The sequence below is a fragment of the Apostichopus japonicus genome, chromosome 20 (genome assembly GCF_037975245.1).
Source record: "Apostichopus japonicus isolate 1M-3 chromosome 20, ASM3797524v1, whole genome shotgun sequence".
Classification (NCBI taxonomy): Eukaryota; Metazoa; Echinodermata; class Holothuroidea; order Aspidochirotida; family Stichopodidae; genus Apostichopus; species Apostichopus japonicus.
Genome location: NC_092580.1, coordinates 29,268,997 through 29,295,905, shown reverse-complemented (window position 1 = coordinate 29,295,905; position 26,909 = coordinate 29,268,997). Strand labels below are relative to the sequence as shown.

Sequence of the window (26,909 nt, the reverse complement as noted above, 5' to 3'; positions counted from 1 at the left end):
AACAAGTCTGAGAGTGCCAATTCAGGCAAATGACAAAAAAGTGTCTCCCAACAAACCTCTGGTTATGTACTATGATGCAGAAAATATGAGGTAACAAATCCATTTTCACCAGTTTACTTGCAGGAAATAATCCATATCCTCAAGCCTTCTCACATCCTTTGGTCAACCTCTGAAACTTCTGCTCTCACAACTCGTAGATCAAACATGCGAGTTGAGGAGCAAGATTTTAGCCATGTCGCACCGTTGTTGTGGAACAAGTTACCATCAGAAATACGAAGCTTATACCTCTATCAGCACTTTCAAATCAGCGTTATAGACTTTGATTTAAAAAAATCTATTCAATTGTATTTTATATGTTTTGTAAAGCACCTTGAACCCTTGGATTTTGCGCTCTATAAGCACCGGTGTAATAATAATAATAATGAGTCATTCCTATAGTAGTTATGTATGAAGAGCCTGATTTGAAAGTCCATTTATTACTAGCAAGGCATAAGGACGCCTTTATAAAGACATTGTTACTTTGACCTATTGACAGTTAACTCAAAGAAAACACTTGACCAACCAGAACTCTTTACGGATATCTTGTCTGAAATATATTTTTCTCTTCCTCGTTAACACCATACTGTGATTAATGGTAATGATGCAACAAAGAGAACCATTTGTTCGTACAGTAGGTTAAAAAAAAAGGAGCAAAAGTATGGTATATGTCTATCTTCCTTTTTAAAAACTTGTCCACGAAAAAAAAAAAAAAAAAAAAAAAATTAAAGCATTTAATAAAATTAGAATTCACACATCTTAATTTGCCAAAATGGAACCAAGTTGTTACTACCTCTCAAACCAAGGTGCAGACAGTTTAAACTGGCATAAACTCTGGAATACTGAAGCATTATCCTTACAGTAAATAGACGATATTTAGTAATGCTCCCCTTACCTGAATAAAAACAAATCCCCCAAAATTGCATTTTAAACAGTGCATATATTTTGTAGTCACTGAGAGATACAGAGAATATGAGATTTTAAGACAAATTTCACCTCTTCAGCACTTAAACTAAATCATATACGACAAAAACATAAACAAATATCATATGCAGTATTTTAAATACTTTTAACTCATTGTGAGATAAAGTTCCTTCTCCATAAACTTACTTTACCCTGCTCCTTACCCCTACACTCACCCCTCACTCCACCCCTTCCAACACCTCCTTGCCCTAAACATTGATGAAACAAACACTTAATCCATATATGAACCTGTGACTACTGTACATAAATCTTGACCAAACATGTTGCATTTTGTTATTGTTACCTCTCTTTTATCAATTAGTCTGCAACGCCTGCCACATATTTTTTCTTGTATGAGGGTCTTTGTGTGAACGCTGTATGATTAACATGTAGACATGAACATATTTCCACACGTGTGTACACAAAGAGCCTAACAGTGTTAAGAAGCTATGCAGGCTAATTGTAGAACCTACAGGTCGATTTATGACCGTGGCAGGTCGATTACGTAATCACAAAACTTTCCTCGCTATAGGTGTCATAATTGGAGTCAATAAAGCAGATCTTTAAGCTCGCCCAATCAGCCCACTCCATAGCAGTATTTTTGAACCCTAATAGTCGGATAAAACTTCCATACCACCCCAGAATTGCCATTCCAATCGAACACCAAGAACATCTGAGTGTTACGTGTCTCACATTGTTCTAAATATCGTGAATATTTCTAGCAGTGCCCGCTGCAAGGGAAGGATTTCAATCACGCTTTACGGATCTGTATTTGTCTAATGTTCGTCAGTCATCCGAACATCGTAGCGTTGCAGGTTGTTAACTATCCTATGTGATATGTTCAACACCAGCTCAGTATATCACTGTGGAATTTAATCTTTAATAATGTCATGAACATTTATATATCATCCACACCAGGGCAAAGAGTTCATTTTTTATTTCATCAACATTTTTATAAACCTAAAGGGGAGCCATGCATGACCTTGAAAGATCTGATACCCTAGTACAGGAGATGGGGGGGGGGGGGGAGGGGCACTGTATTGAACATGAGGGCCACAGTGAAATTGTCTTTCCAATTTATGGACTGCAACACTTCCGGATGTACCACCCCGCATGACAGAAATAGAAACATTACATTTAATATGGGAACTAGACCAATGGAAGGTTTGATATGTGCATTGGTCATCTGTTATGTTGATATACCCAACCACAATTAAGTAGCTGCAATATGCAAAATCCATTAATTTTCATGTTCTTCCATTTACAGCCAGTCGGTCGGTCAGCCAGTCAAGTCTTTCAGCCAATTCATCATTTCAGTTGATCTATGATTGGACAATAACATTGCTCTAATATTATAGGGTATCCCCTGCCACATTTATAGGGCTTTAAAACATTGCCATACACCAAGGATATTTGGGCAAAGGCTGCATGTAGCTCACAATTTGCCTGTCTGAACCGTGGTACTGTAGTACATCAGCAAAGCGGTGCTGAACTTTGACATCTGCTTCACAAATAGCTTGTGTGAATATGCATACATTCACAGAATGTATGGACAAAGCGAACATTTCAAGGTTTTAAACACGATTTATGCAAATATTTGTATTAACTGGCTTAGGAAAATGCATAACATTTCCTTGCACACACATACATTCATAGCATTGAATAAAATTTTGGGCATTGACCCATGTTTTCAATAACCTTGCTGTTCCTAATAATGAAAGTGAAATGCCTCAAGATTTTTTAACCTTATCAAGGTTGCTCCCTCGGAAATATTGCAAGTGTTCCCCATACCAGGCCTTTAAATATAGGAAGAAAGTTAAACGTTCTTGAAAGCGTCTGAAGGAACAGCGTTCAAGCAGCACAATTTCAAGCCTGCAGAATTGATTACAAGCAATCCTTAATAAAAAAAACATTTCAGAGCAATATCATTTTCATTTGGCAAACTGTTCGTAGAAGGCAATTTTGATCCTCTCGATGTGGTGGCAAAGTTTGATGGCAGGTCCGAGTTTGAGGTCCATGCACTCTTGAACGGTGGGTAGGGTGAGTAGAAGCAAGGCTTGCCCGTCGATCTCCTGTAGAGGGACAAATAAAGAGGGGATGGAATTTTGTCACAGAGAGACAAAAGAAACGACCGACGAGACACTAAATAAACTGACAAACAGTGAAAGTATGTCAAGTAAGTGAGGATTAAAGCGCTCTAACATAAAAGCATTGAGGAGGTTTTAGTAAATGTGGCCTTCTTTCCCATCAAATATTTCATTGTCCCATATCAATGTTAGAAACGACCAATATGGTCACCAAACTGTATTGACAAAGTTTCTTCCATTACTTCTCCTTGTAGAATCCTCACTTCCTGAGTGGAGCACAACCTTAAGATAAAGTAAAGCTCAGAAATGTACTTATAGATATAAAGCATTACGTTTATAGGATCACTATCACTCATCCTTTATTGCACCCTCTCAACCAACCAGGAACTGACCTGTTCTTTGAAAATCTTTGCTAGAGGTGCACAGTCAGTGTCCTTGATGAAATCCTCAACTTGCGTGACCGTCCATTCCAGGGGATTGGAATCTAGACTAAGGCTCTCCGTAGTCTTGCTGGGTGAGGAGGACGATGTCTCTTTCGTCTTACTTTTCTGAAAATCAAAGAGAGATTATAAAACTGGTCATCAGTATTTAAGAGGTGAAGAGAATGTAAACTGTACTTAAAGGAAAAGCTTTACTGACAGACATTTCTTTCCGACGATCATCTGCAGAAGTATTGACAGTAAATAAAGATGTAAACTAAATGTCTAAGTACCATCTCTGGTGTTTTTGCTTCATTGATATATCACATTTTCATTCACAGTTTTTCTTTGTTAAGTGACCAAAACATGATATCAATATTAATGCAAAATTGTTATTAGCTTGAGGTCAGGAATGAATGTTATAAAACATACTACCACACATTTGACTTTGAACACATTGTTTACCAACGTCCATGCCCTGTTGCATTGGGCTCACCATTAGTGCATGGTTGCTGTTTCATGGTATTTCATTTAACTTTCCAGGAAGAGAGGATGCAGGGTGATGGGGAGGGGGAGGGGATGGCGGTGAGGCTCTAAAATGTTATTCTTACCGACGATGATTTCTTAGCCGCTTTCTGTGAGCCCGCTGATTTCTTGTCGTGTGGATCAACGTTCTTTTTTTTAGGTCTGCTTGACCTCAGATTGGCAGTTAACTTCATCATGTTGATACCCCGTCTCTTGCGATCTGGGAGGATGAGGCGAGGAGTTGTCTGCTGGATCTGTCACCCGAGAGAGAGATATTGCAGAATGAGAATAACAAAAAATACATACAAAATGTGGAGAATAATTACAGAGATACATACACACACATATTGTCACATACACAGTGGTTTGATTCAGCCATCACACCTGTTGTCAATGATGAAGTACTCAAGATGAAAATTTTAAAAATCGTGAAAAACATGCAGAAATGATCAATTTGAATCCAAGAAGAAGATCCTAATTTCTGTTCAAAACAAAAGCAGTATTATGTGTTCAGCCATAACCACCAACTAATAGAGACATTGGCCTGAATCATGTTTTGGCATACTGCACACATACTAAATATCAAACTGATGATAAGTCAGGGTATCAAAGCTCCCTAGTAGCCAAATAGTTATGGTCTTGTTACTCATTCTACGATTTGCCTTTCAAAAATTTTCCTTTTTCTTTTGAATTTTTCTTTGTCATGTGACATCAGGGAAAATCCTTTAGCTGTCAGTTTAAGGAATCGAGAGCATTACTTTCTGGTGAATTCTTATTTTAGAAAGTGCAAAGAAAATTTTATAATCCTGGGGTTACTGATAATTATCCAAAAATTGCTTTCTGTCCTCAAAAGTGTTTATAATTTTCCTAGTCACTTTTTCCTTGTTCATTTACTCAGAATACAATTCTAATTCCAATAGATAATTTGTGTGATCGGCAACTTTTGGCAAATTTCCAAACGGAAAGAATTTAACTGTTCCACTATCACCAAGAGGATCATCATGCTTCATCTCAAAGGAACAAAAGTATGGGTCTGTTGTAAAGACACGAGTATAAACTAAAAAGAACCACACAAAAAACACAAGAAAGATGCGAAACATGCGTGACTGAGATGGACGACCAGCATTTAGTAGTTCAGATACTTCTCCTAGTATCTTACCTTAGTCAGTTTTGCTGTCTGTACAATATGTCTTGCTCTCGTCATCAGTGGTGTTTTGACCACTTTAGGTGGGGGCGCTGCGGTTGCTTGATCCTCGGGCTTCGGTGGCTGAGTATGATCAACTACGACAACAAATGAGCAATGAGATGGACAGGATTAGTGTTGCATCTGTTATCTAGTTCTGAAATCATTGTTTGATCACATCGATCTAATTCCTACATCACGAGACACTCTCCCACTTTAAGATTATACTTCAATAATGCAACACAAAGACTCAACAAAAATCCTCACAAATTGTGACTTTAGGGGAATTGACAAGGCTATCTATTGTAGTCAACAAAGACATTCAACTTGTTCAATTTGTGATAGTTTTGAAAGCAATGCCTGTGAAAATATGATTTGAAAGCACACTTAAAAATGGATTGTGCTCTTTCACTTTAAAATGCAATATTATTCATCAGCCTGTTGGTTACGGCTGAGTAGACACGACAAAGGAAGTTTTGCTCCATAGAAAGCTGAAAAAAAAACAACTGGAATCTCACGATAACATTCCTCAGACAAGAATCACCAAACTAAACCTTTGTTCTTTCAAACTCCATGAGAAAGTTTGTTAAGCTTTCAAAACAAGCAGTAACATTTAGCCTAACAATACTTTCAAAGCATATAGTATGTACCTAGCCTAGCTTAGCCTAGCCTACTTTTGCATAGCAACAATCAGGTATGAAGTAGGAACCTGCTTACACAGTTTAATAACTAAATGTAGGTTTAATGCCAGACTGTACAAGGGTGAAATGTAAACTTGCAAAGTGACTTTTATTTACCAGCTGTATAAATCGGTGGTTCAGTTACATCTTTGTCATCAGATTTGTGATCTGTATCTCTCAACATCAGTGTTTTCTTCCTAGGGGGTCGGCCAAGCCCTCGTTTTTGCTTTTTCCTCTTTCCTCCATAGGAGGTACCTAAAAGGTGAAAGAGATTGTTAGATGCAATCTCAAAACTGGCACATGTTTCACTCCACTACTCATGGTCAGAACCATTGTTTAACTGAACGCGAAAGAAAAAAAAACTTTACCCTTCTGTGTCCACAGTCTTAGTTTAGTTTTACATTTCCCATGGGTCACAAAGCCAACAGAGTCAGGTAAGTAAATGTTGCACCCATTCCTGCTCCTGCGGCCGCCACTTAAGACCCCAGATATGAGGAACTATAGTGTACCACATCATCTCAACATTCTGTGAAATACTGAGGGAGGTTGAAAGAACCAACTAGCCTCAAACTGGCTAAATGCCATTCTTTCTTGCAATTTTGCCAGTAGCAAAAAAAACCCTGTGCACTGGCATTTTTATGCGAGTGGAAATTAATTTTAGTTCAGTTTATAGTCATGAATAATCCATGTGAGAATTTGATTTTAGTTTGTAGATTATACATGCACAGGCATTTTTTTGACAAGTGGCTAAAATTGTGAAATTCTAGTCTGGGGCACCCCATTTCAGAAATTTGGTGAAGTCATTTTGAAACCATTGGAAGAACAAAATTGAAACCCCTTTTCCCGCAGTATCGTTTATATACTTAAGTACTTACATTGTGTTAGTATAAGAATGTCCTATGCATTCTATCCATCGTCTGAATATTGAGTGTGTCATACATTCTGTACTTTATAGTCATAGAATTGAAAGAAGCTAGGTTACATACTTATGTACTTGCATTGTGTTAGTAAAAGAATGTCCTGTGCATTCTGTCCTTGGTTTTAATATTGAGAGTCTGTCATACATTCTGTTCTTTATAATCATAGAATTGAAAGAAGGTTACTTACTTATGTATTTGCATTGTGTTAGTATAAGAATGTCATGTGCATTCTGTCCATATTGAGAGTCTATCATACATCCTGTACTTTTTTATCATAGAATTGAAAGAAGGTTACATACTTATGTACTTGCATTGTGTTAGTATCAGAATGTCTTGTGCATTCTGTCCTTGGTTTTAATATTGAGAGTCTGTCATACGTTCTGTACTTTATAGTCATAGAATTGAAAGAAGCTAGGTTACATACTTATGTACTTGCATTGTGTTAGTATCAGAATGTCTTGTGCATTCTGTCCTTGGTTTTAATATTGAGAGTCTGTCATACGTTCTGTACTTTATAGTCATAGAATTGAAAGAAGCTAGGTTACATACTTATGTACTTGCATTGTGTTAGTATAAGAATGTCCTGTGCATTCTGTCCTTGGTTTTAATATTGAGAGTCTGTCATACGTTCTGCAATACATACCTATGTACCTTATGATAGTAGCCTATAAGGATGGTTGGATAGTATAAGGATGAACTTCGCTTTCTGTCCATGGTCTCAGTATTATGAGTCTGTCATACTTTCTGTACTTAATCATAGTATTGAAAGAATGTTTCATACTTAATTCACTGGTGTAAGTATGAGTAGGTTGTTTGCATTTGACAGTATCTTCCATACTGTCGGTGCTTGTTCTCAGTACTCTGTGACTCGTACATTCTTACGCTAATCGGTCTCGGCTCTATATACTTACTGTACTTGGTCTTTGTATTGGCTGCACACTTCTCAGGACAGGTATCACCAGATGGATTCAAGGAGACAAGATTTGAGCAGCATTCCAGCTTTGTCAAGGTTTGTCGCAGAAATTCTAACACCTTGGGTACCGTCTTTGGCAGTTCCACAAGAGCTCTGTAACTTTTCCCTTTATACCTGCAATGAAAAGATAACAACTTTCAAACTGATGGTGTATATGTCACAAGGATGGTTAACCCAGAATGCCAGCAGGCTTAGTGATTCCAGACATTCCTTCAAAATCCAATAAGAAGGGGGAGGGTGGTGGGTGGGGGAGAGGAAACCTTCACATTAGACCTCTCCCTCTGGACATGACAACTTGTCCTTTTCTGCTCAGGATAAAACATGGTAACCCTACATCTACATGAAGATGGATATTCACTCACTTGGCTTTCATTATCTGGAGGTACCCATTTTGGCCGGCAGTGACTTCATTAGGGACTTGCAGCTCCCTGAGGACCCTGTTTGGTTTGTAAGCTGAGTTGATGAGAGAGGCAAGCACCTCTCTCAACACCAGCGTCACCATTCCAGGTCCAGTAGACTGAGGCAGCTCCGTCAGTCGTCTTTTGTTCAGGTAAGGACCCGAAAAGCATTTAGGGTTGATGTACACTTTAGGCATCCAACCTATTGGAAGGATATCAGGTATTAAATGATATTGTGTACAGCACAGTAGATAATATTGTGTACAGTTTTTAGAGCAGCTTTACTATTTATGTCTCTTGATAATGACATAAACCATAAACAAGCCGATCTATTTACAAAATGTATTTACTGGTGGTAAAAAAAAAAATGGATATTTTTGCATGGCATTATTCTGATATGACCAGATAAATCAGTTCCATTGGAATACCACTATGATGGTTGCCATGACAAAAGAAATGGCTTTTACTTCATGAAAGTATCACCGAGTACTTCGTAAACCACACAGAGGCCAATAGCATGTTGTACAATGCAAACCCTCATAAGAGACCACAACAATCTAAGTAGAACATAACAGCAACCAATCATCAATAATAATAAATAATAAATACCATATATTAAAGTGCTGTTATCATGAAATAAAACATGCTCAAGAGCACTGTACAAAAGAACCAATACCTGGAATATAAAATCAAAAAAAAAAGAAGAAGCTAACAAGATAATTAAATTAGCATCAAGGTATAATTGCTCTACTTGATTTTACACACCATGTGAAAAATCTTTGGTGAAAATAAAATAAAAAATCAATAACAGTGAGATTTAGCACAGATAAAGAGAAGCATAAACATAAACAATAATTACAACTGTTTTCAATCAAAAATTCACTCCCCTTCTGCTGCCCCCCTACCCCCCAACACCCGGTTCCTCCTTCAAACTTCCACCCTTCTCTGACTTTTAATGACATTTTTGCTCACCCTCCTCAGAATCTTCATATTGATTGGCTTCTTGGACTCTCTGATAAAGGTCACGACCTGGACTAGGGTCGGTCAATCTGCAGGCAAAATAGTAAAAAATTCCCTCAAATAACATGACAAATGACCAAAAATGACCAAAAGAAGAAAAAAAGAAAGAAGATAAATCATTGCAAATATACATCAAAACATATGCCTTATTGCATCAATAAGTTAATAACCTGTTCTTTAATGTCATGTAATTTTGTTCAAATCATTAGTCCAGAGTACTATATTATACAAGCAATACATCAGTAGAGAGTAGCATGGTGATGAATTGAATGAACGTAACTGCTGGAACATAAATACTTCGCTTTTTCATCCAGTACCACATAAGTTCTGTCACAGCTAACACATTCTTACTAGATTTCAGAATAGTGTTAATAACAAGGAATGAACAAAATCATTAACTCTGCAAAAGTAAACAAAAATAAACAAGTGTACATAAAACAAAATCTGGTCACAATGATTAGACTTACATTCTTTTCTCTGGCCACACAATGGCGACTTTCTTCTTTTGAGCTGTTAATGAAAATTTTCAAATGAAAAATTTAAGAAAGAAAACAACATGAGAATATAGGATTAGTTAAAAGGGATTAGTCAGAAAGCAGACCCTGTGACAATTCTTTGGACAAAGTAAAAATAAATGTTCTCTTTACTAAATAACATGTCAACTCTTTTGTCTTACTTGTGCTTTCATAATTTTGGATGTCTGCCTCTGGAGAAAATCCCACTATAGTTTGAATAATAAGACCCTTTTGGATTTCTTAGCAGTATATATCTATATCATCTAAATTTCTAGAAGAAAAAAATGAGTCTCTTCATGTATGATAATTGAAAAGTATTGGTAAATACTACATCACCCATAACTTACAAATTTACCCCGAAAATTAATTAATTTAAAACAATATTTTTTTTTACCCATCAGCCTCTTGGGAGATTTCAAGGGAAACCCGACACTGTCGCACCAGCCTACAGGAAAGATGTCTTGCGACTCTCCGTCTACGATGTGGTTGGGTTGTTTGCTGCCATCAAAGTGCAACCAGATATGACGTCCCGCAATTTTGGTGATGGTGGCCACGCAGATCTGGCTGTGGTTGAATGGATTCACTGCCTCTATCTTCATCCCATTCTGAAATTTTCGGTCCGTTGACTGGAAGTGAGAGAGTGAGACCATGTACTTCTTATGACAAACGCACTCTCAATTATATTTATATTCTTATTGTGTTACCTAATCTACAAATGCAAAATGGTGGCAAGACATACAACTGTTTCAAAAAAAAATACCATACCACTAGACCGTAGCCAAAGAAAAGGAGATGATCCCCTCTCTGACACAAAAAGAGAGTAGCAAATGAGATTGACATACTTTTATTAAATTTAGCATTAAACGCTAACTATGCTAACTCTGGACGTGTGAAGGTTAAATCTTGATAAACATGTGATTTCCTACCTGTCATATCGTCTCACATGTCATATTGCTGTAAGTTTCATCAGGGGCGTAGCCAGGATTTGTTCATGGGGGGTGTTTTGCTGGAGACTGACATGGGGGAGGGGTCTAAGGGGAGGGGGTGTCCCCAAAAAAATGGAATTTTAAGGCCTCTAGATGCAAAATGGTGCAATGTTTGAGCTCAAATCATGCAAAAGAATATTGATAATTATTTTGTGGAATAATTCTATTCACATCAGAAAAATGTAATCCTATATAGACTCAATTATTGATGCAAGGAAAATGCGAACCTAAAGAGATGTGTGATATCTAGGAAATCGGCACTAGCGGCTCATAGTACGTATGAAGCCTATATGTTCGTGACCCTTGAGCTATATATAGCCGGTAGCTACAACGTTATTGTACATGGCGATGCAACTGTTACGACATCGCTATGACTCACTATGAGTTTCCTGCCCGCTGCTTAAACTTATTGCATTCCGTTGTAGAGGGCACTCAACCTGAACGGTTTGACCTATATATATATATATATATACAGTACAAAGTGCATCGTTGTAAGGAGGATTGGAAGAGACTCTAGTGAGGCCCGGAGGAGGGTGCAATAATTATCACTAGCGTATCTCTCCAAGTCACTGGTGTTTTTTGCATATATTTTTTGGGGGCACTTGGGCCATGGGGGGTGTTTGAACAACCAAAACACCCCCCTTGGCTACGCACCTGAGTTTCATAGTTTATATGACTCGGTATATTTTCATACTATTATTATTATCATAATCATCATCATCAGTTAATATCAGGGAAATGCTGCATGTGCAAATCAGATGCAGATCAAAATAGGAAACGATAGATAAAAGAAAATTCCTGTAAACTTAAAAAAAACAACTTACTGTTCTGAATATCTCTGCTGGTGCGGGTTTGCTGTCCTGATCCTTAAGATACTCTGACCACTTAAACTTTGGCTTGACATAACCTAACCAGAAAAGAAAGATCATTGATCCGTTAGATGCATGGTGGTGTTCTGCATTTTATACTAAGCAATGGCAAAGCAAACTGGTCTTTTGGTTAAATCTATGCAAATCGGAACTTAAAGCAACATATATCATTTCCATATCCATTCAGCTTTGATGATCAAAGTAAGAGAAATTCACTGACCACATAACAGAAATCAAGAGGATACAAAAGTTATCTTAAGGAAGCTTTTTACATCTTTTTTAATGTATCAAGTGCTACAAGTGCTAAACAATGTATCAAGTGCTAAACACCCCAGCTCTCACAGTTTCTAGAGTTATGGGACGAAAATGAATGTCCTAAATTGTTGACAACTTCCCACAGTTCATTTTTTTCACTTCTTGTCAACACTGGTGTTGCATACTCTTACCCTTTGGTGGTGTTATAGTGAAGCCGTGTTCCTTGCACCAGTTGACGGGAAAGATACCTCCAGACTCTGCATGACAAACAAACGTGATCCGTTCCTTGTCTACTCTGTCCAGGTTGTCAATCTGAACCTGTAATAATTGATAAAATAATAATAATATTTAACAATTCTTATATAGCGCAACTTACAATAAAGTCTTGCCAGGCTGTACTTAACCCTGGTCATTGGTAACTTGTCACACCTACACACCAAAGTGTGCACAATATAAACAATCTCTCCTGGGGCACCACAATGCACCACAGCCACGTGCCCCCTGGGGGCCTTCCCATAGGGTGCAGCCACAAACCGGCACACGCAACTATATTTACAAGTCACCTCGATATAAGAGATAGGGTTGATCAAAGAAGTGAAAAGCAAAGTTACAACACCCGTCTTCAGAGTCCACGAGGTAGATGACAACCACAACATTTCATTACAGTTAATAAGGAGCTACCTAACTAATTCATTCAGATGTGAATTCTAATTTGAATAATACTGTAAAGACCTTATTTGGTTAACATAGATGTCATCTTCACTGACAAATATCACCTTCTCATATCACCTCATCGCCTTGTGCAGTTTATATGCATACCGGTAGCATGAACAAAAGGAAGATGGTACAACAATCCTTAGAAGGCAACGCTCATCAAGCTATGGGTCGCGACCCCACACATGGATTGCCAAACCTTTCCAGCGGGCAGCCAGCAAGAAAGTAACTCTACTTGATTGGTAAGAACTGGTATTGACAGAACCTGATAGTAAACTTCCTAACTGTCCACTCAGCAATTTATGTCACATGTATTGATAAATGTGCTTTTGTTTACTAACATTCAATCGATGCGCAATTGATTGCAACCAAATCGGTCAATGTACAATTTAATCATCAACAACATACATTGGGGTGATTTTAGGCTTAGAACTTTATGTGTCTCGACTGGCCCAGGGAAGCCACGACACGGCCCCCCAAGGTAAAGGTTTGGAGAGCAGACTTTCATATATTCCTTTGGATGCTTTGCAGCATTTGGATTCTCACCAGTGGTTTTCGTTAGCCATTCTCACAATTTGCTTTTAATCCATGACTTTGCTATATAATCCATCTAGATTTAACTTCTCTATCCCACCTTGCAATGCCACCACCCCCCATCCCCTCCCTCACCCTTCCCCTTCATTGCCACATTCCCCTTTTTTGTTGCATTACTAACAGAAATCAGAATCTGCATATAAAGTATTTTTTTCAAAGACCTGTCATTCATCTGAGATATTTATTCAAGCAACCTGAAGTCTAAAAACTACCCTACCTGGAAAAAGTGAGAGTTGAAATTTTTCGTGATAGTAGCTGGGCTAATTTGGTGTGGTGCCTTTGGGTTGATAGCCTCTATTTTCATTCCCTCCTTCATGCTGTTGATTCTTATTTTAGAGAAAACCTAACGGATTAAAAAAAGAGAAAATATTATTCACAAAATCTATATTTCTGTCTTTCATGTCACGTCAGAAAGTGATATATTTGAGAACTTTCTTGGAAATAGATACAACTTATTTCTATGCCTTATGAAATCTGAAAATATTGTACGATATAATTGCAATGGCTCCAATGGCCTCTAGTTTGATGTTTCACTAATTTTAATCATACAAATGTAATTGTTTGCTTCACACGGCAATGGCTGAATTCATGATTTAACAGAATAAAAATCATGAATTTCCCCTGCTGGGTTCTTTCTTTCTTCTCACCATCCCTTGTCTACTGATTCCCTTACATCTATCTCTTTGTGTTCACCATGTTCTCTAACCTGTCTGTCTTCTAAGTGAGTTTTTGTCCCTTCTGTTATTTGTCATTTAGCCTCTGAAGAAGATCATGCTAGGATCGAAACGTCAGGCCAACTTACTTTTACACATTCTCTTACACAGGCTCTCTAGTGGATAAGCAGTTTGCTAACAGTTTTATTTTATTTTTATTTAGAATAAAAATCACACAGATCATACAACTGTACTTTGAGGTGACAACATTAAAACACATGACTCATTTATACCACAACAGAGAACAGTACAAAAAGCTTTCTCAGTTAGCACCATGATATATACATATTCTATCTAAATATTAATACTAAAATTGCTTCAAACCCTCACTGACCTTTCGTATTTTAAAGAAATCGTGTGGTAGAGTGGAGCTGAGGTTCGCTGCAGATACAATACTAAAGTACATGCACCTCCAATGGCTGTCAGCTGCAAGGGGTGTTTGCTGTTGAATAACTGACAGAAAGAAAAAGGAGAAAGCCATGATCGGATGGTTACCCCTAGCATCAGAAGATTAAACATTTTCAAACCATTTCTGGCTGAAATAAGTGGTCAAAAGGACTTTGTATCTATCTTAAAAGTGGTCTCTTGAATGTCCCCTGCCAGAGGCCCCCTAGGCCCCCCTTCCCTCTGATTCAGATGGTCCATGGATTTGTTGACCGACATAAATGGAGTGTTAGCTCAGTGGTTAACGCCGGTGCCTTCCAATCATAAGGTCCTGGTTCGAGTCACTCCAAGATTAATGTATGTCATTCAGTTACAGAGTTGTTTACTATTGACAATTCATAATCATGGACGTTTAATATGAATGTAAGAGACTGACTTGGGTCAGCTTGCGGTTTTGATAAGCCAATGAGGCTTCTTTGCAAGATCCTGCTTGCAGGAGGATCTAAATACATACATACAACAATAATGTAGGTGGTCTCAAAATCATCTTGTCCTGTGGTGGCGTTACAATGTCCTGAATCAACAAGGTTCGTCAGGGTTAGCTCCAAAAACGTTTAAGATCAAATAAGTCAAATTGAATCTCCCTTTACTGTCACCTTTACAGCATTTAACTTTTACTTAGATATATCAGTGAGCAAACAATAAAAGTTAAACCCACTCAAATATTTGGGAATAATTGGAATGTCAGAAACTATGGGCAAGTGCTTTTGGCAAATTTTACCAGTTTTAAGCTTGGGAACATTTGGCCAACCAGTGAAGGTTACTGAGCAATTGGATTCTCGACAACTATGTCTCCAATAAACACTTTTTGTGTAGCAACCCCATATAAAAACGCAAAATAGAAAACCTCAAGGTTCAACTTACAATTAGTCTTCTGAAATGAAACCTTGGGTAGTCAAGCCAACTGACATTCATTTTTAGAAGATATTTTTACATTGAAGAAAATTCAAGAAAATTATCTGTACAATTGTCACAAATTCACTTACATTTAGGTGGTCTAATAATGACTCTGTGTTCTTTGGCCCAACCTGGAGGATGAAGTCGGTAGGATAAGTAAAAGAGAAAAAAATCGTCTGGCTCTTTGGCACTACCGTAGCGCAGCTTCAGCCTCCCGCCGTGATTCTCTACGATGGATGCCACCCAGGCCTGAGTGGGTACCTCTTCGTCGATCACGTCAAGGTACCTGCCCTTCATCAGGCGATCTACGGGTAGCGGCCCGGTAACCTGTAACAATATCAGGAAGATAAAAAAAAAAAAAATTAGTATGTGACATCATTAACCCAGGAAATCCAGGCTTTTAATATGTGTGACATCATTAAGACAAGAATCATCAAAGATGAAGGTGGCTGGCGGGAATCACGGCTTCATCCGGTTTCACATATTCCTCCAATGGCCATATACAACAGTTAGAGTATGTAACTATAATATATTCTGTACTTAAACTGCAGTGAAAATCCAGGCTTTCTATTCGCCATCATGAATCTCTTTAATTGCGACAAACAACAATTATCTTCAAACTGGAATTATATTCTGCATTCCATTGAGAGCAGTCTTGCACACTAATAAGCAAACTTCCAAAGAGACATTACATATCTATACTGTTAATATAAATGTATGCCAGGTCACTGACATAAAAAAGGTGGAAAGGAGCTGGGTTTGTTACTTCCAATTTATATTTTAGGTGGAATGAAAGATAATGATATTGGATATTTTTTTTATTTACATTAGATCTTACACATAAAGCAAAAGAAATGTATCACTGGAATCTCACCATCATAATCCTCAACCCTGTTTCAACAGGAGCATATTTCATTAGCATAAAACAATTATTTCCATGGCAACTGTCTCACATAAGACACTTTGGCATTAGGTAGATTATATAACAAGTTGAGAGCAAGCTTAATTGTTTTTGGATATGCAACTGTCTTTTCTTTATATAAGAAAGGAGTTATGTCTTTTGCTAGAAAAATAATGATACATTAAAAGAATTTTTTGTGTGTAAATGCATTAAAATACAACCACTAATGCTGATGTCATTTTTCATTCTGTTGTTATTTTAATCTTGTGTTTTTTTGGCAATGAAAAATAATAGCTTTCTTTACCCCTGATAAAACAGGATCTGGAATCGTCTTTGACCCGGTAAGACTAAATATGAGAAACTGCTGCCATTGTAACTTTTTGTGCAAAAGAGCTGTAAAAAAAGAACAGAACAGATAAATTAGGCCGATTCATTTGATGATGGCTTTAACAAGGCCATCAATGGGGGTAGGGGGGGATAGAAACCCTCTCCTTTTGCCACAATCTGCTGGTACCATATAGATTGGTTAAAAGAAAGAGCATTATATATATTTACTTTCCTCCCTCTGCATTGCACCAGGAATGACGAATTAGGGCAACAAAGTTTGCAGGTTTGTCCACAAAAAATAAAGATAAAAGTAAAGCATTACAATCAATTAGTAGGACACAAAATTTTCTACAATCGATTTAGAAATGGTTGTATCAACGTTGTGGTCTATACAGTGCAAGGTTTTGTGAATATCATACGGTTTGGACTGGATGATAGACATGTTGCAATGCGATGCAAAATTGGCTATCCGTCAAATCTTCGTACACAGTAGGCTAATTTATCGGAACAGGTAATGAGTAAATGAAACTAGATGAGAAGCAAAAACTGACCACCCATCCAGAGGGATGAACATGCCATAATTCACTGCCCCTAGAGGTACCACCGTGGGGGAGATTGTTATGCCGGCACCCGAGATATCGGCTTGACACTTACAATCTGGAGGTTGAAGCATCTGTCCGTTCCTGGCACACCATCCGACGGGATGAAGGACTTTGGATTTCAGATCGCACCAAAAGTCGCCTGACCTGTCCTCGCCGTAGCCCTCGTAGCGTAGCAGAAGCAGAGTGCCGCAGGCCGAAACCACTGATGCCACCCAGTACGTCTGATAGGGATTCAGTGCACTCGGCGGATTGGGAGCTTCCACTTTCATTCCCGGTTTCACCGTACTGACCAAAGATAGGTCGACCTAATACAACAAGAAGGGTAAAACCATGATGGAAAGGAAATAATAAATCAAATATTATCAGTAACAAGTTTTAGGTGTTTCTTTTGGACTCGGGCAGAGTAGGGTATTTCAAACGTCGTCAAGATTTTGGACCACTCTAAACGAGGTTTAGATGCATACCCACATTACTTTCACGCATAATACTTTGTTGTGTTTCTTTAAAACGCACAATCAGATTGATTATTGTTCTAGTCAGTTTTCAGATTGCCTATTGATCATTATGGTTTACGTCCCTTCGTAGAGTTAATGTGTATAGATGTTTCTCATTCATACAGTAGGAGTAGTCATATCACACTAAAGGACTTACATGTTTGAAGGAATGGGTCGGTGCTGCTGTAGTCCCTGTAATCTCCAGGTACTCGTCCCAGGTGAACTCTACGCTTTCTTCGTCGTTGACAGCTTCTGGGGCGGGACAGATCGGAGCAAATGTTACAACACATATCAACCAAACAAATGGTATCATAGAATTCAGAGATACCAAACTACCGGTAGAATATTGGCAAATCAAATATCAAGGCATACAGTATCACACACATTTGCAGAATTTTAAACAAACAATACCATAGGTGCGGGTGGTTAGAATTGGCAAACTACCAAATCGAGAAAATGATTGAAATAAAGCTATGTGAATGACAAGCAATGGTGGTACAGCAGGTCACACTACCATTAGACTATTAAAGGATATTAAAATGTCTGAAATTCATTGCTTAAGAAATCTGCCACATGTTTAGGTCAATACCACACATCCTTATAGTAGTTTGTAATTGTGGAGACAATTTTTTTTAAATATGGTAAAATTTTTAATGAATACATCAGGCAACGGCAGAGTTAATGATGTCGTTAAAAGGCAAGTTGATCCGAAGTCTATTCATTTACTTCTTAATAAGAAAATCATTTATTCCGCTGAGATTTCATGAGCTTGAATCAAAGATTCAATGTTATGAAGAAGGGATGAAAGAAACTAAGACTAAAATGAGAAAAATTCTAACAAATAGACCACTGTATTAAACCAAGAAGACTGTAGAAGTAAGCGAAACAGCTACTGAGAAAACTGCTGTGTCCTACAATCACTTCAAACCCATTGTTGCTGATTCTAACATTTTTACAGTGATTCTGACCTTGTGGTGGCTTTGTCTGTGTTTTTTCTGCTGTATCAGCAGTTTCAGCTGGATTCTGATCAGGCTTTGTTGGTAACTTGGATTCTGGAGCAGGTCGTTTCTTAACTGGAGCTTGCGGATAAGGGGCATTGAGTCTGAAAAAAATAACAAAAAATTTATGACTACTTGTTTTTGCAGAATTTACAGTCTGGTCTCTACTTAAGATGTCAGAAATGTTGTTATTCTGTGCTCTGATATATATCGATAGCTTCCATACATGTGAAACAATTTGATGACTCCCATGCTCCCTTATGACGACCAGCTTTACCGGGTGTTCAACATGCTACAAGAAATTGCAAAACCAAGCTATTGTCCATTTATCTAAGTAGTTTGTAACAAAACGACAACAATTGGTTATAAATACTTATCACAAGTCACAGATCATCTTCAGTCCGATTGAAACATAGTACATAATCCTGTTCCCTGTTCTTTGAAGCCATGAAGTTAAAATAAAAGTAATTCATCAAAGAAAAGGGACCAAAAAAATGTTCAACCAACAATATACACTTAGGTAAACAAAGTTGAGCCTAAATAAATACCTAAAGCAACCTGTACCTTTTCACAGAATGTTAGTCTGGATAAAGACAAATGAAATATCTGAGTTCTAGTTAATGTAACTCTAGCTAAATACTTAAAGGATACCTTTAGACACAATGTTAGTCTCGATATATTATAGTTCAAAACAAATGAAATATCTGAGTGCTAGTTAATGTAACTCTAGCTCTTTTCCAAATTCCAAGATATTCACCTTCAATACTTAGCTAAATCTTGGGAATACCCCTATAAGGCTAAATTGTTGTTGATGTTGACTCCACATTGCAGGTCTTTTACTGTTAATGTTCATCCACTGTCTCATAAACTTAAAATGATCTTAAGTAATACCTGTTCTATTAAGAGGGGGTACACTTTTATGAGATTCGCCATGATTTGTCCTTGACAAATTTGGGCAGCATCGTGGAAAATTCATTCATTTCATTGGAAATTTCATTGGAAAAGTCCAAAAGAGTCGTGAGTTTTGTCTATTGCATCTGAGGAACTGACCTAACTGTCTCTGTATTATTGGACTAAATCGTCCAGAAGACTTACTTTAACGCCAAGTCTACGGTGGAAACCTCTTCGTCCGTGTATACTTTCTTCAAGTTCATTTGAATCTGTGGGTCCACACTCAGTCGTCGTTTGCTACCCCGTGTGGCCTGTTGAGGCTACCGTACGATGAGAAACAAAAAAATCACTATATACAATTTGTTACTGTCATTGAGACTTTTATCACTAATTTTGCTTTCATTCAAATTCTTCTGGGAAGCAATACTTTTTGTGAAATGTGTGAGGGGAAACTTGGCTGGCCATAGGCTTTGGACTGTTAACAAATTGTTTACTAACCAAGTAAACATTATTAATTAAATACCCTTATTCTTGAACTTGAAAAGAAGCTACTGTATGAATATACTGTATTAACCATGTCAGTTCCAATGATTGCATTAGGTGAAGAGAAATTAGATTTGGAGGTTAAATTGAAACTTAACCAAGTTCTGACACCAAGAAAAAGATTGAGGATTTTAAATATCATCTGTAACGACCCCAAAAGTTTAGCCCTTAAAAATTACAGGAAGTTTTCAAAAGTATTTTCCTAGATGCTCTGATCACCCATATTGTCTCTAGACATAGAGGATGGTTAAATTAGAAATTTGTTTGGCTCAGTGAGACAAAACTGCAACTGAGAGGGTGACAGTAAAAACCCTTGTTGAGATCTGATCATCAGTGACCATTGTCTGACTTCTTCTAGCACATTTGTGGCCAACTAAAAACGATGAGATGAGAGCATGAACAGACCTGGCTAGCAGCGCTGACAGGTCCTCTCTGTGCTGGCAGTAGTTGTAAAAGTCGGCCATTTTGTACCATAGTGGTCGTCATGATGGGTGAACTGGTTACTGGGACAGACCGTGCGATGTTTGACGTGGACGTATTTTGGGTGGTTACCATCGATGTAGTTGTGGTCACCGCAGAAGCTGGTACGCTACCGACAAAAGTCACCTGGAAACGAACGAGAATTTTAAGAGGTGAAATTTCTAGACCTTTGTCTGTCCGGAGAAGCTCCTTGAATTCCTCGTTAAGTTTCTCTCGAGAAGTTCAAGAGGGAAGCTGAGACCGTTCTTCACAAATCACATTATTGCATTCATAAAAAGAGTAATCTTTATGTCCATTCTGTGCATGAGAGAGTAACAGTGTTACTTGCAAACTTTTATTTGTAAACAAGCAATCACATGTTAACCTGTTATAGCTTTCATCCTCAAAGCCCCCACCTACTTCACCCTAGTATCAGAAAACCTGCACCACTGATTTCGAAACAAGAAGTAATTTAATTTCTAATGTAACAAGGGAAATATACAAATGCACAGGACATTTTGGAGCTGAAGAAATGCGATTAGTTGCTTGTCAGGAGTCATAACCGACACCTTCAGATCCCCTCTCCCTCACACCCCATTATCTGTGCTTGAATAAAATTTAGAAAAGTAAAGACATTGTTTGTTCTTTCCAATGTGGTTATAACATTCCAGTCAGTTCTCTGTAGTTGATTTAATCTTATGAATTCAATCTGATTTTTTATGTGGAGTTGAAAGATGACCCCAAGAAATGATTTTCACTACCTTGCCCCCCGCCCCCCCCCCCCAACAGAGCTTGTTCTAATACCATAATCATTTTTCAAAGAGAAGCACAAAAACAAAGTTAACAGTTTCCCATTGTACAATCAACCGGACCCAAAAACTTTTGGAGTCAAATATTGAATATATAATCAACTGTGCATAGCATTTTAGGCAATGCACAATACTTTCACAAAAAAAGGATATATGTGCAGATAAATTACAAGTTTTAAGAAAGATCTAAGACCACCCAGTACAGTAATGAAGGAAATATCTGCATTTATTGACAACATCCACTGGATCAAGCATTACTATATGAACAACATAATCTCATCGTTTCGCGACTCTTTTACATTTAAAGAAATATATAACACACCTTTCCTGGAAGAGTCATCTGCTGAGAGGGCGTTGTGCTACTTTGCGGTTTTACGGAAGCCACGTTTCCTTTCGCCTTCTCCTTCCCTACTGTCAATGACGCTACCGTGGGAGTTCCCCCTTGAATTGTGACTGCCACGGCCACTTTCTGACCCACCATGGCTTTGGTGGCAGTTCCCGTAGCTCCTGGTGCGACCTGCTTCTTGGTCGAATGGATGGTTGGCACAGAGGTTCGCCTCGCTGAGGGAGGCACCAGGATAGCTGTCTGCGGTTGCTTGCCGCTTCCTGGTATATTGAAAATGACCTGTGTACCACTCAGTATCTGTTTGGGCAAACTGCCAGTGTGAAGGACGATGCTCTGCTGACCGTTTGCTAACGTCATCGGTACAACTGTCGCCGTGTGAGTCTTTTTCATCTCTGAGGTGGATGCCGATGGACCGCTCTTATGCGAAACGCCAGATGCCGTGGTGATGGGCACGACGGTGGGAATCACCTTACTGATTGTCGGGGAACTCAAGTTGGTGATCGCTCCATGTTGACCTACAGTTAAGATCTTTCCATGGCGCTGGCTAGGTTTCCCTGTGGTGCTCATCGGTACCTGCGGATTTGTCAGTTGGGTCTTGGGTACGTATCGAGCTTGGACGTTGGCGGGTAGCTTGTTCTTAGAAGCGCTGGACACTTGACAGACCTGTGGAAGTTTGGCCAGTGATTGAATGGAATTTTGCACTATGATGGGAGTCGATTGGGACATCTGCACGGCCACAGAGCCCTGACTAGTATTTATAATGTTTATCTTCCCATGGGATGGTTCCGGTTGGGACGTCGATGGTCCCGAGGAGACCGCCATCGTTCTGGGTAGGGAGATTTGGGTGCCATTACCGATCAGATGAACCGACTGCGGATTGGCACCAGGTGGGACCAGGATGTACTTCTGTCCTCCCCCTGCTGAAGCAACCTGCAGTAGTCTTCCAGAACTAAGGACAGATGTCTGTAAGGTACTTTGGCTGGACGTGGCACCGATGTGGCCCACAGACATTGACATAGGTTGGCTACTTGGAGGAGGTGAGGAGGCTGACTGGGAAGATGGAGCATGAACCACAATTTTGTTGGAGAGACCAGTTTGCATCAGAATTGGCTTTGTAACAGGGGCCTTTGGAGTCGTGGTGACTGGTGCTTTTGATGCAATTGGCTGGTATGGTTTGGCCACACGTGATGCAACTGAGGTTGGGGATTTCGCTGGAGTGTTGGAAATGGTGGTAGGCTGCAGAAACACGGTCTGAAAACCTTGCTGAAATAATGGTGAAGTAACCTGTGTTGGCCCTGGGGCCTGCAATGAGGTGCCAGAAATCAGCTGCGGCTCAATTGTGACCAGACCTGGATTAGTGAATCGGGGTTGCTGAGCGATCATCCCCTTGGATATAACTGTCGATGCACCACTCGGGGATAACTTGGTCCTCTTCTGCGGTGGTTCATCTCTGGAAGTGAATGTTGCCACCGGTTGAGTCACTGCTTTGGTCCTCGTCATGACAGGGATTTTGATCCCATCTTTTGTCACTGATTGACCAACTTTTTGAATGACCGTCTCGGTAGGGCTGCCTGCAGAGAGGAGCACTGGTGGGATCTGAAGGATGGTTGAGGGCGCTGCAATGACGGCTTTGGGGGGATTAGTCTCCTTAGGCGATTGCTCCATGATCAGCTATGTAAGCACCCTAAACATCTCAACTCCTAGAGCAAAGAAACAACAAGAAAAGGGTGAGTTATAAAGAAATTTGAAGGAGGTAAATGAATTTAAGCAAGTCCTATATTGCAAGTATATATGTCAAAAGGTAGAATGATATTATGCAGTTATATATAGACCAAAATATTTAATCATTTACAAACATGACCTTTTCTCAACTAGAATAGCTGAAGGCAGTTTCTTCCATCTTAGAGTGAAAATTGGCATATTAATTCTGTGTCAAGTTAGATATAGTAATTTTTGGTGGTGTTGTGATTGGCCAGTCAAATTTTCAAACATTTGGGCATTACTCATTATAACATTGGAATCGATCAAAGTAAGATACTCTCCTTATGATATTTTGCCAACCAAGTGGAGGATGATCGGTGATGCAGTGATAAACAAGCCAGATTTAATTTGATTCTTAGTAGTTTATCACCTAGACATTTTTTCATATGATCGGTATTAATGGCACGTAAACAAAAACAATAAATGGGGAATTAGGGTTGAAAGGCTTTGACTTTTACTTCATTTATAAATATGATGTTCAAAACTCAAAACTGTAATTATATGAGAGTTGATTACCTTGGCTAATCAGATACTTGGTGCATATATTAATGAATATCTGATAAAAAAGAAAGAAAGAAATTAAACTTTTTACACATTGAGTTGTTAACACATACAGTACGGCATGGCATTAGCAGAAAATCATAGACTTCAAAGCTTTTTACAGTTACCAAATCTTCCAAACGCCTCAGTTAATGTTATTACACAGCATTTCATTCCGAATGCATAATGAATGGAAAAAATGCTTCACAATTTATGTATTCAATGAGTGTTACAATTTGTTGCGGTGTAAAGATAAATTGGCAGAATATCGATACCAGGTTGTGCTTCCAATCAGGAGTCAAATCAGGCTAAACGATATGGCAATATTTTTGTACTGACAAGTTTTATTTAGATAAATATCATCTGACTAAGTAATGAACAAATGTTACACAATTTACTCGGTGTTAATATGTTATTACGATATTGAAATGCCAAACCAGCCAAAACCACATTGCGATACTCTTAACTGACTCATCAAAAACACGAAACAAGATAAAATAAGAAAAATAAAAATTAGAAAGTAATGTTTATTATAAATTATACACTGAATCACAAATTTTGTTGCCAACAGAATGGTTGACTTTGTCAATTTTAATTTTGCTGGCATTGTGCGATTCCGTTTGTACGGATTGTGACGGCTGGTGATATAACTTACAGTATATTATATGTGTGTTGCACTTCCGGAAAATTGGTTGGTAAAAGAAACATAAAATATGTGTGTGAATGACACTGATATATATGTGGCTAAAGTTTCAGTACATGTGTGTAGCGTGATTGGATTTTGCTGAGTTGAAAACTTTCACATGTTGTACAATATAATTGTGATATCTATTGTGGGAGAACAAAAATGGCGATATCATCGTAAAAGAATCTCATATTCATATAACCGTACTAAGTAATAATTCATTGGTACGTGGTTTGAAAATGCTGTCTAGGTTGATGTGAGCATCTCAACTACGTAGTCTGGCTGACAATTTTAGAATTCTCTGCTTTTCTTCCACCCTTCAAAGCCTTACAATATATTTTCTGGAATTACATTGAGAAAAAACATGTCATACACCATTTAAGGAAAGTCTTATGAGAAACTTTTCGATGAGACAGTAGTCACCTTCATGTTAACAAGTATGGTAGTGTTCGGTAACTTTTCGTATCCCCCAACTTTGTGTTCTTTGCAAGTTTATGTAGCTGCACTGATAGAAACTGCAGCTATAGTGTTTGAAATGGTTCAAATGCAATTTTAATCTACAAAGCTGAACCATGCAAACAGCTAAAATTGCCACAGTGAAACATCAATTTTGTACCATGAGTTCCTTGCGTGAATCATTTTCTAACTGGGATTATACAATAAACTTCAACAAGAGCAACAAGTTGGGGAAGGTATTCTATTCTATGAGCTGTTTGACTCGATCCTGACCTTTACTTACTGCCGAAATCTGATAAAACCTTGTTGATATCACATAGTTGAAAAATAGCTTTAATATCACAAAGTTAACATACATCATACTACAATCAGTACGTCAGTAAATTATCGTGTGTTCATAACATTTTGATCCACCAAGTCCCAGGTTTTTTAATGTTGCTATGCATTACCTCGTGTAAGAAAGAGCAAATCACATAAATATAAAACTATAACATATTACTTGGCCTTTTTCCATGAGTTCCAACACTGCAAAGTAAAGAGTCTCTCTTTCGGACAAGTTATATACTAAACTGTCTAGTGAATGATATGCATGTGTTTTACCATGCAGCAAAAGTGTTCACAACTTACAAGTACAAAGTATTCACATACAAGAAACAAACATAGGGAATATAATGGCTGATTTTACTTCAAACTCCTGTGGAGCCATGCATTAGTTTCAACTCAATGGACGATAAGTATATAGCCTACTGGGGTCATTGTGAATTTGCATCTACGTAAACCTATAGCCCTACTATAGCGTCTTTAGAGTACAAAGTATATATATGTTTGGTTAAGGATACTGGGTAAACTGCAAGTGTTGAATAAATTCAAGGAACAGGTTTAATATTGTTCTATTAAACATCTGGCAGAATCAACAAGAAATAACACCAGACTATATGAAGCAGGTCCAATAAATCTGTTAATGCTTTCTCATCTCAACTGTCCATTTTTGATATGAACTTTCATCTGTGCATTGGTAGCAAGAGAATTTTGTGGCCTTATCAACACACTTTTTAATCTATATAATGTCCCTGGTTGGTGAACTACAGTACATACATGCTCAGAACCTCCCACTTGGCCTGCTGTAACTTGGCTGCTGTATCTAGGCTCTGTACAAATACAATTTGTCACTAGGCTACTGCTGTAATTTGTAGATAATCCTAACTTAATTTTGAACAACACATCTAGCATATACAAGAGTTTCAATAATTATTTTGCAAGTGCCACACATCACCAATCACAGATACAATTTACGTGCATTATATTTAGAGTTCTGCTTATTGTGGAAAGAAGTAACTACACCTTCGTGAATATCACTGACCTTTGACCTAGTACTTAATAATAACATGGCTTCGATGTTCAGCATGCTTAGTACGGTCAACAACAAACCATTTTCGAAGAGATCCTTACTCCTAGAAACTAAGGAAAATATTTGCTAAATGCGTCAAAATACCTTCTTTACCATACGATGTAGGGGTCTACTGCAGAAACGAATGGTTTGCTCATAATCGAGTGTGAAATAACATCATCCCACGCTCTACGAGTTGTGTTGTACCAACCGCAGTGTACTAAATGACCGTTGCAGTTGGGAGTATATCTAAACACCTACTGTAGTGTAGTGTAAGTTATATACCACCCACTCGAAATGAGAAATACTCACTTCTTAACATTACCGAAACCAGGAGGGCTAGAAACAGAACGAAGAAAAAGCAATGGAAATATAATTATTATATTAGAATCTGTTTCATAACTTACCACACGTTATTCAGCTCGGGACAAGGGATTTTTATAGTCACGTACCGCTTGTTCTCTGCAACATCAGATTTTACCTTCAAGATGGCTACGAAAGTAGAGTGCGCATGCTCGG

General features: G+C 38.2%; 1 protein-coding gene across 4 annotated transcripts; it reads right to left on the bottom strand.

The window, feature by feature from the left end:
• Positions 1-567: 567 nt before the first annotated feature.
• Positions 568-26,909, bottom strand: LOC139961382 (scm-like with four MBT domains protein 2). Of its 4 annotated transcripts, none has more exons than XM_071960526.1 (24): positions 26,798-26,909; positions 23,839-23,878; positions 21,538-23,261; positions 20,353-20,553; positions 19,609-19,724; positions 18,484-18,617; positions 17,673-17,767; positions 17,074-17,326; positions 16,397-16,485; positions 15,281-15,518; positions 14,185-14,303; positions 13,355-13,480; positions 12,021-12,147; positions 11,530-11,612; positions 10,114-10,345; positions 9,672-9,714; positions 9,157-9,233; positions 8,149-8,386; positions 7,725-7,900; positions 6,011-6,148; positions 5,190-5,311; positions 4,117-4,284; positions 3,479-3,634; positions 568-3,071 (listed from the first exon to the last, which is right to left on the bottom strand). In XM_071960526.1, the coding sequence occupies exons 3-24, from the start codon at positions 23,224-23,226 to the stop codon at positions 2,931-2,933; spliced, it is 4,761 nt and encodes a 1,586-aa protein (XP_071816627.1). In that variant the 5' UTR covers positions 23,227-23,261; positions 23,839-23,878; positions 26,798-26,909; the 3' UTR covers positions 568-2,930. The 4 variants fall into 4 exon arrangements, with proteins under 4 accessions (XP_071816627.1, XP_071816628.1, XP_071816629.1 ...); XM_071960527.1 differs by lacking the exon at positions 26,798-26,909 and adding an exon at positions 26,496-26,613; XM_071960528.1 differs by lacking the exon at positions 26,798-26,909 and adding an exon at positions 26,364-26,385.

Bases quoted from the DNA above. Each gene is read 5' to 3' on its own strand.
- LOC139961382 (XM_071960526.1), bottom strand. From the start codon at position 23,226: ATGGAGCAATCGCCTAAGGAGACTAATCCCCCCAAAGCCGTCATTGCA. The intron at 14,304-15,280 runs GTAAGTGAATTT...TCTTTCTGTCAG, and splicing joins CATTATTAGACCACCTAAAT to TTATTCAACAGCAAACACCC. The intron at 6,149-7,724 runs GTAAGTATATAG...TTCACCTTTTAG, and splicing joins CAATACAAAGACCAAGTACA to GTACCTCCTATGGAGGAAAG.